This window comes from Polistes canadensis, unplaced genomic scaffold, assembly GCF_001313835.1.
Source record: "Polistes canadensis isolate GaletaPanama2010 unplaced genomic scaffold, ASM131383v1 scaffold_88, whole genome shotgun sequence".
NCBI classification, from domain to species: Eukaryota; Metazoa; Arthropoda; class Insecta; order Hymenoptera; family Vespidae; genus Polistes; species Polistes canadensis.
Window position 1 is genome coordinate 274,823 of NW_014569635.1, and position 10,432 is coordinate 285,254.

Sequence of the window (10,432 nt, forward strand, 5' to 3'; positions counted from 1 at the left end):
CCATACGAAAACATAAATACATACTAATTTCTACGTTATTTTTTGTTTGTAGATTTGATTGAAATAAAATTCGATAAATGTTTGTTTATATAAATGAAAAAAAAAAATATAAAAAAATAAAATAAAAAGAAATAAATATTTTTTGACATTTTATACAGTGGGCAAAAATAGTAGTGTCCTTGGAGCGTGCAGTATCCCAAAAGGACGCACACAATTATTTACAAGAGTACAGTATCAAATTAGGTCCAGGTGACGATCCGAATAATCCAGCATGCGAACAGAGAGGTGTATTAATCATCAAAAGTAAATCTAAAACGAGAGCTAAGCAACGTAAGGGTGCCGTTTCTAATTGGAAGGTGAGTTTTTTTTTTTCTTTTTTTTTTTTTTTTTATCATTTATTCTTTATTACGTATATCCTTTATTTATTAATTTCACGCACGCATGTATTATCGTTTATCGCGAACAACACTCACGCACAATCAATTTCGATTGGAAGATATGTACACTCACTCAAGTTTATTTATCGGCTTTCCGTTCGATTAATTTTGAATTCATACATATATATATATATACATGTACGTATATGATAGGCTCGGGGGAGTGGATATGTTCACGTCCCCTGGTCATCCTGCAATGACTATAATAAATTGAGAAAGACAATTTTGACAGAATTTTGACTCCTACACAAACGTATATTTTAAATAATAAATTGTTTCAATGTAAATACACCTTTTTTATTTACGTATTTTTATAACGTGTATACGTTTATTCTACAGGATTATTTAAAAAAGATGATACAAAAGAATAACTGATTTATGTGTTAGTGACATATAATGGTATGCACAATGATTCATGATAAATGTAAGTTTTTTGTCTATAAGTTTATGTGTCTGTCTGTGTTCACGTACTCGCGTACATTGCGTGACGAACAAACCCAAAGTGTATGGGCCTTTCTTGTATGCCGAGTTTACTGTCACGGGCCTTACCTACCTGGACATGTTAACGGAATGGCTTCTACTTCAACTAGGGGAAGATTGTCCTAACTTCATCTTTCAACAGGATGATACTCCTCCTCATTTCCACTGAACCGCTCGCGAACACTTGAGTTCCAACCTATCAGAGCGCTGGATCGGACCTGTCAGGAATCGTCGATGCTATTCTGGGCCTACACGATCACCTGATTTAACACCTTGCCATTTCTTTTTGCGGGAATACGTTAAAGATGTTGCGTATGCTTCCTTATTTCCACAACACCTGGACAATTTGAAGAACTGCATCCCTGATGCTGTAAACCGAATAACCGAGGATATGTTGGAACGCGTCTGGGAAAAAAATGAACTACCGTTTACTCATCTACACAGACGGACATGTAACTTATGGACAACAAACTTATGCGGGTTGTCTATCGATGCATATCAATGTGGTTTTTGTAAGTCAGTTCGATAAACAATAAATCATCTTTCATTTTTGTACCATCCTTTTTCAAATAATCCTTTATAAATATACATACACGTATGTGTTCCAAATGTTTAGGGAAATAGAATAATTTTTGACATTTTTTAACGACATAACTTCATTCTCATCTTACTATCCAACGAAAAAATATTGAAAGACAAATCAATTATTCCGAAAAACGAAATTTCCAAGACATAACCTAGAAAGTATTTCTTTTTGAATCTGCTTGTAAGCATCGACTGGCGATCTTATTGAATCCAAATATTTGATAAATAATATATCAGCTTTGATTTTTGTACCATCCTTTTTCAAATAATCCTTTATAAATATATATACACATGTGTTCCAAATGTTTAGGAAAATAGAAAAATCTTTTCAATTCTTTAACGACAGTACGCCATTTTCTTTTTATTATCCAATGAAAAATATTGAAAGACAAATAAATTATTTCGAAAAACGAAATTTTCTAGACATAACCTAAAAAGTATTTCTTTTTGAATCTGCTTGTAAACATCGACTGACCATTTTATTGAATTCAAATGTTTGATAAGCAATAAATCAATTTTAATTTTGCTCTATATACTTTTGAAATAACGTAACTGTATAAATATTAATATACGTATGTTCAAAATGTTCAGGAAAATAGATCAATTTTCTACATTCTTTAACGACATTCTTTTATTTTCTTTTCTTATCATCCAATAAAAAATATTAGTTTCGAAAAAACGAAATTTCCAAGACATAACCTAAAAAGTATTTCTTTTTGATTTTGTTCTACTAGTTCTGTAGACACCGACTGACCATTTTATTGAATCCAAACATTTGATTAGCAATAAATCAGCTTTCATTTTGTACCATTTTTTTTAAATACACCTGTAGATCTATGTACGTGTAGGTGATATATGACATTCATACATATATCTTAAGAATTTATTCAAACATATATTAGGTAGTCGAAAAAGATTTTGTTGATTATTACACTAAATTCAAACGCATTTTTATACTATTACCAATAAATTTTATTCAATCAAATACGTACTGTTTAGGTCGACACCTTTGTACTGTTTTTCCGATAAAATTTTTATTACCCTATTATAAAACTTTTTTGGAATTTTTTTGGTGGAAAAACTGTGACAAGTGATTTTCACATGCATATTTTGAAATTAACTTTACACTATTAATAGAGTTCTGTAGAGACGGAAACAAATAGTAATCTGATGGTACAATGTCAGAAATATACGGCGGATGCACGAAAAATTCTCAACCGAGCTCTCTCAATTTTCGCCGGGTCATCAAAGATGCATGTTGCTTTGGCGTTTTCATGATGGAACGCAACACCCTTTCTGTTGATCAATTCTGCTCGCTTTTTTTTAATTGTTTGTCGTAATGTTTTTAATTGCTAGCAGTAGAGATCAGAATCAATTGTTTGACCAGGTGGCAGCAGTTCATAATGTAGGATACCTTTCCAATCCCACCAAACACACAGTATCACCTTTCTTGTCGTCAATCCTAGCTTTGCCACCGTCTGTGGAACTTTACCTTGCTACGACCACGATCTTTTTCCTTGATTATTGTCCTTAGCGATCCATTCTTCATCACCTGTTATTATACGTTTTAGAAATAAGTCGATTTCCATCCGTTTTAGCAACGATTCGCAGATGGAAATTGGGTCAATTACATTTTTTATTTTTAAATCATGTGACACTCAAACATCGAGCTTCTTTTAATATCAAGTTATTTGCAAATGGTTTGAAATTGTTTGCTAATTGATGTTTGCTTCTTCAGCGATATCATGAATACTTATGAGACGGTCTTGCTTCATATTATGCATAATTTCATCGACTTTTTCAGCGATTGGTTGACCAAAGTTAGGTGCATTTTCGTCATTGAAATTTCTAAACCGAAAAAAGCGTGCGAATTGTTCACAGACTGTTTTTTCTGTTACCACACTTTTATCATAAACAATTTGTTTGATTGTCCGCGTTGCGTTCTTCCCTTTACTGAAATAGAATTTCAAAATGCATCCAAGACGCAATAACTTTTGACAGAATGAATAAATGCCACCATTTTTGTTTGAAATTAATCTACGGTATGTCACTTTTCAAACGCACGCTAGTGAACGTTAGTATGACACGATAGAATAAGTATCATCAGAATTATATGACCTAAACATTTCATACATTGTTTAATACTTCATAAACAATCCAGGAAAAGTTAACTATCTAAAATCATACTTTTCTTAAATCCACATTTTTCTCATTAATAATTTATTTGACGGAACAATAATTCACAATCAGATTAGCATAAATATTATTTAATGACATTTGACTGAACATAAACGACATGTTTAAAATCATATTGTAATACAAGTATATATATTAGGGTGAATCAAAAAAAAAACTTTTATTTTTTTTTTGGATCTGACACACAAAAACTTGTTGCTAGGCACCTTTAGGAAGTACTCATCCAATATGGGCTCTTAATTTCAATAGGAAGATCCTCCTCATCGCGGTTTTTTATTTTTTTCTCAGTCAAACAGAAAAAAATTCATACCTCCTCATTAATTGATTATACGAAAAAATGTTTTAATCAAATTTTGTAGGAAATTCAATGTTCTACAAAAAAGGTATCTCATGTTTTTTTCGTAAACCTCACTATTTAAAAGATATTGAAGATTTTAGTTTGATTATTTTAAGACAAATTTCATTTTTGTTTRTGAATTTTGTTACTGACTGAGTAATAATTATTATCGAATGAGATGCACTGATTCTTGTAGGAAATTTAACGCTTTACAAAAAAGGTTTGATATGTTTAATTGATTACTCCAACCGTTTAAAAGATATTCGTATACGAATCCCAATGCTTTCTGATTTCAATAATTTTTTAATGACTTTTTCAAATTTATCTATTAAATTCATGAATATTAGAAATTTTTACGAGAATTTTAGTTTATATTAATTGAATTAAAGTTTTTTAATGTTTTTTTAACATTTTTCATGAATGTAAAGAAGTTTTACTTTTGGAAAAAGAGAATGATACGTCCGTTTTTATTACTTAGAGATAAATTAAGATTCATTTTTGAGAAATAAAGGTTCTTATTTTAGAAATATCATTATACAAATAAATAAAAAAGGAAAAATTCTAATTTTTTATATGYAATCGATTTATTTCAACTTAGAATCAAGTAAAATATAAATTACATTACGAAAATACATTTTTTTAGGCTTTATTTATATAAATTGACTTTTATTGCAATTAGGATATTTTTCTCGATGTTCTTTGACAACTTGCRACAAATATTGAAATTGCTCTTCATTCTTAGTCAAACATTGGTTGTATTCGGTAAAATGGTAATTCTCGTAAAAATTTCTAAAATTCATGAATTCAACAGATAAATTTGAAAAAGTTATTAAAAAATTATTGAAATCAGAAAGCATTGGGATTCATATACGAATATCTTTTAAACGATTGGAGTAATCAATTAAACATACCAAACCTTTTTTGTAGAGCGTTAAATTTCCTACAAGAATCAGTGCATCTCATTTGATAATAATTATTACTCGGTCAGTAACAAAATTCATAAACAAAAATGAAATTTGTCTTAAAATAATCAAACTAAAATCTTCAATATCTTTTAAATAGTGAGGTTTACGAAAAAAAACATAAGATACCTTTTTTGTAGAACATTGAATTTCCTACAAAATTTGATTAAAACATTTTTTCGTATAATCAATTAATGAGGAGGTATGAATTTTTTTCTGTTGGACTGAGAAAAAAATAAAAAACCGCGATGAGGAGGATCTTCCTATTAAAATTAAGAGCCCATACTGGGTGAGTACTTTCTAAAGGTGCCTAGCAACAAGTTTTTGTGTGTCAGATCCAAAAAAAAATAAAAGTTTTTTTTTGATTCACCCTAATATATATATATATATATAATCAATTTCGACAAAAAATAGTGATGAAATTTGTCAACAGACATATTTATTTGCAATAATAAAATATCGTTTCTCGCGAGTATACATATCTCTCGGTGTGTTTATATTTAACTCGATGCTTGTGTATGTTTACGCGAAGGTAATATAAAGGTTAGGAAGGTACGAAGTATGTAAGTATTACGTACATTCTTGTTTACAATTTAGCCGAGTGTTTACGTTCCACAGTTAGCTCATACGTATATTTGATCAGTATTAATGTTACTACAGTCAAGGATAAAGAAGATAGTATAGTATACTATAGTATATGCTACACATTATTCCCTACATATATATTATATATATGTATATTATATACATTTATTTTAATAATCAAATTGAATAATTAAATTGATATCGATATTTTATAAATCGTATCTTTTGTAAATATATCGATTAATTAGAGTGTTATTGGTAACCTAACCTCAAAAAGAATAACCAAAATATGTATAGGTGTATGCGTACGATTATCGTTAAAACACACACGTTAAGTAAATGTAATTAATAATACAATTGATATTAATAATCAATATGATTATTATTTAATATCCTAAAAGAGAGAGAGAGAGAGAGATCATTTATAAATGTTAATTAAAAAATCTATATTACATATATTATATTAAGGTAATATTATTACTATAATAATATGTAATATACACATACATATTAGCTTACGCAATTAATTACGCGATCTGTGTTTATTCATGAATTTGATTAGGATTAATATCCAATAAGGAATATAATCAAAACGTGTGTAAAACGTATTACATCTTAACAATTTTAATTAATAATTCATTTCACAATTAATATATATATATATATATATACATCTCTCATACACACACATGTAAATACATAAATATATAATTAGTATTAATATCCTCATTTATAAAAAGATTCAATTCAAAGATATTAATATTATCTACAAGAACATATAGGGTGATCGGTAAAGTTCAATCCGATCGAGAATACTTTTACATGATTCACGTATCACCCTGTATACGTTTTAAAAATATAATTAATTATTGATTTGTGACAAGTTAAACGTTTGTATTGATTACACGTATCCAAAAAAAAAAAACCAATGTAATTAATTAAATCTTGTGTTTATATAATACAATAATTAAATGAAATGGTAGAATAAATAGAATGTTAATAGATATATATGTCACTATGTATTATGAAAATTAAAATGATAAAAGAATTTTGATGAATTATTTAACATGACATTTCGTCATTACAAAACGAGCAAGCAAACAAATACCTAAGCGTTGATCGTTCAAATCGATAATACTACATAACTTTATTATCTCTATCTCTTTCTCTCTCTCTCTCTCTCTCTCTCTCTTATTCGTTGCACGTTGCAGGTAACTCAATCGGTCGATTAATCGCACGAGTAGCATAATTAAAAGGACACCATGCTGTGAGCTTTAATCGCATCGCATTTGTGCAATGCGATATCATCTCTCTCTCTTTCTGTCTCTCTCTCTCTTTCTCTCTCTTTCTCTTCTCTTTATATAACAAACCAATGTTACGTGTGCACGTGTGCATGTACGATTGCTCGATAATCGATATTAGAAATGTTTCATTATTTTTAACTTTACAGTTTCGATATTGCTAAAAATAAGATTTATGTGTGTGTGTGTGTGTGTACATATAGGTACACAAAAATTGTACACACTACGTAATATTAATTTTATAATATTAATTTGATTTAAATTACGTAATAATTAAATGTAAGAAGAACAAATATTATGTATAATTGTTGAATTAATTATTTGTGATTTTTTTTATCGTGTAACAAGAATCAATGTTTATTTTAAAATTTTATTTTATTATTATTATTATATATATAAATCGTATTACATAATATTAATCTTTTTATTAGAAAAAAAAAATAAGATAAGAAGAAAAATATTTGATGGTTGAATTAATAATTAATGTTTAATTTTTATACACATAACAACACAAATTTATATTTACTTCAATATAATGATAGATTATATTTTAGTCAAAGTATTCTACTTTGAAAGTTATTTTCTATTCTCACTTTTCGAATCACTAATGGATTCTATACTAGTCAAATTGAGATTCTTTTAAAGCTATCTGAATTTCGAAATATTTTTGAATATCTTCGAAAGATTTGAAATGATTCTTAGAAAAGCCATGTTGCATCAAACGAAACATATAGTTATCTGAAGGAGCAACGTCTAGTTCAAAAGTTGAGACCCTTTTCGAAAAGAAAATGTCATTTCAATAATAAACGTACACAAAATCAAATTTGAGCAGCTGCAATTTGAATTCGATTTCTGTATTTCAATATTTAAAAACATATATATGATACGGATGCAAGTTTCCAAAAAATGTTCACGTTTATTTATATGAGGTTTGAATTTTTGCGAATACAATAAATAAAACGACATTTTGTTGTAAATGGTAATTTTATTCGTGTAAATGTAAACACAACAAAGTATTGTCAAAATAATATTACAATTATTTATTTCAGTTTACATTCAATGCAATTTTCGGACATGGATATTCTTTGCCGATTTAGTCGAATTTGGAATGTACTTCGTGCATTTTAGATACAGTTCCGCTTTTAAACTTGTATCAGTTAGTATACCTCTATGTTTGCTTTTAATATTGTTCATCGATGAGAAAAATTGTTCACAATTATTGTATGCGTATCCAGATAAGGTAGAAATTTCGAGAACTAATATCCTGGCATTTGAATTATTATAACATATTGAATAATTAATAGGAGTTCGTATGCTGAAACGGTTATAGTATTGCGAATATTGTAGTGCTAGCAGCGTTATCTATGCATACATATTTTTTTTTTTTAATTTACTTTACCGACGCATTATTGATTTTTTCATTTTAGGATAACTATCGGTTCTGTGATGGACACAACCGATTTTTATTAAAAATTTAAATGCCGCATTTTGTTCAGCAAAGAGCCAAATACGGGTTTCCGATCCCTGGTCTAATGAATAGGACAGGTGGGATAAGACATCTCATTCAAGTTTCTCCAAGATTTTCTTTATTAGTTTTGCAACACGCGATCTAACATTGTCGTGGAGAAAAATCATTTGGTCATGTTTTTGACGTAATTCGAGCGTTCTTTTTTCATCGATCGACTCAAATTAAATAATTGTAATCGGTAACGCTAAACATTGATGACTTGATTGGTTGTTCTACCGACAATACCTCCAATTCACCATATTCAAACTTTTTCGACTAACCAGGGTACTCTTTGTCATTGACGTCAAAATCATTCTCTTTAAATCGTCCGAACTTATCTCTGCCAGTTGTTCCAGATAGAACATGTTCCCCATAAACCTCCACTAGCAAACGATGAATTTCACCGGCAGATTTATTCGAATAAAAGTAGTTAAGTAATGCTTCCCGCAAATGTTCTTTTTTTTTCCTACGAAACGGGACATTTTCAATGGAATAAAAAGTTGCATTCTTTTCATTTCGATTTAATGTACCACACTGATTATTACAGCTTATTAACAGTACTTTCGTATACACCAATGATCACTTTCGGCCATTTTAAAATAGTACAACTAGTGACCTCTATTAGTAATCAGTGCGAATTAATTCAGCCACCAATTGGAAAACATATTAACGAATAATAATCATTGATAATAATAGAGTATTATTTATTAAGAAACATTTATAAATAATGTGAAACCATGATGAAACTTTCCATTCGTATTATTATAATTCATGATTTAATTTGTTAACAGCGCGTAGGAAAAGTTACAATAACCGAGCTGAAAAAACGTGGCATGACCGGAGAGGAATTGCGACAAATAATGTGGGGACGTGAATCTTTTTCAACGCCTGTACGTGCTAGGTAAAGTTATTCTTACGATGTATATAAATCGTTGTATAATTGATAAGTATACAGTGACGTGCAAAAGTATCGTGTCGCTCTTACTTTTTGTTTTGATCTTCCCACCATCGTCTTTTACAGTAGATATTTTTTATATCTTATATTTTATCTTTTATATTTTTGAAATATGTTTTACGTACTACCTACTGCCATTTTCAAATAATTAAAATTTAATTTAAATAATATGTGCTACACTCTCTTATTTTGACGGATGTCAGTGAAATTGATTCATTTTTAAATTTAATCATTTTACACACATCTAATCTATTTCTTGTGCATAGAAATGTAAACGAAAATATTTTTGAACACAGAAATGAAACACAAAATATTAAAAAACTGTTGAATCGTCAATTTCAAGTATCGTGCATTAGAAATAGAAGTAAGTGTATCTGTGCTAAATGTAATTCAAAAAAATCTTCCAAAAATATATTTTTCAAAGATAGGATTGTATATGTAAATATTTATTTTGTGAATAAAGTTTCGTTAAAGTGTAATCTTATTTTTTCTTGTTTTGTTTTAAATTTCAATTTCGACGTTTGAGTCTAATAATTGACTCATTTCAGGCAAAATATTTTTATACTGAACATCCGGCAATCATTTGTTAAAAAAAAAAAAAACACAGTGGGAGAAAAAAAAGTATAGGGGGAAAAATTACACGTCCCAACTTCCGATGACCTTATTTTTTATATGGATGCATCGATACACCTGCCAGTTGCAATTGCACTTTATTCATTAATGCAATCCAATTGTTTTTAATCAGAATATCAAACATCTCGTAAAGTATTGACATCTCGATGGCCATGGGGTTCAATACTTTTATACGAGGAATAATAAAAATAGGATCGATTGGTTAAAAACAAAAAAAAAAAATAGAAACAAATGGAATCGCATTAAAAAATAAAGTTACAGCAGTTGCACCTGACAGATGCATCGATGATGCGTCCGTACATTAAAATAAGGTCATAGAAAGTTACGACGCTTTATGAGATATGATTTTTTTTTTCTTTATTTCTATCACCTGTGTTTATTCTATTTTTATTTAAAAAAAGAAAATTTAACTCATACAAGTTTTTAGAGAATCTTTCATTCTCTTAATATATTA

General features: G+C 28.8%; 1 protein-coding gene across 1 annotated transcript in view; it reads left to right on the forward strand.

The window, feature by feature from the left end:
- Positions 1 to 10,432, forward strand: part of LOC106786899 — a 39,383-nt gene that overhangs the window by 16,725 nt on the left and 12,226 nt on the right. Inside the window, exons 2-3 of the mRNA XM_014748778.1 lie at positions 159 to 356; positions 9,182 to 9,291. Of these exons, the coding sequence (XP_014604264.1) occupies positions 159 to 356; positions 9,182 to 9,291 (308 nt within the window). The remainder of the gene's footprint in view (positions 1 to 158; positions 357 to 9,181; positions 9,292 to 10,432) is intronic.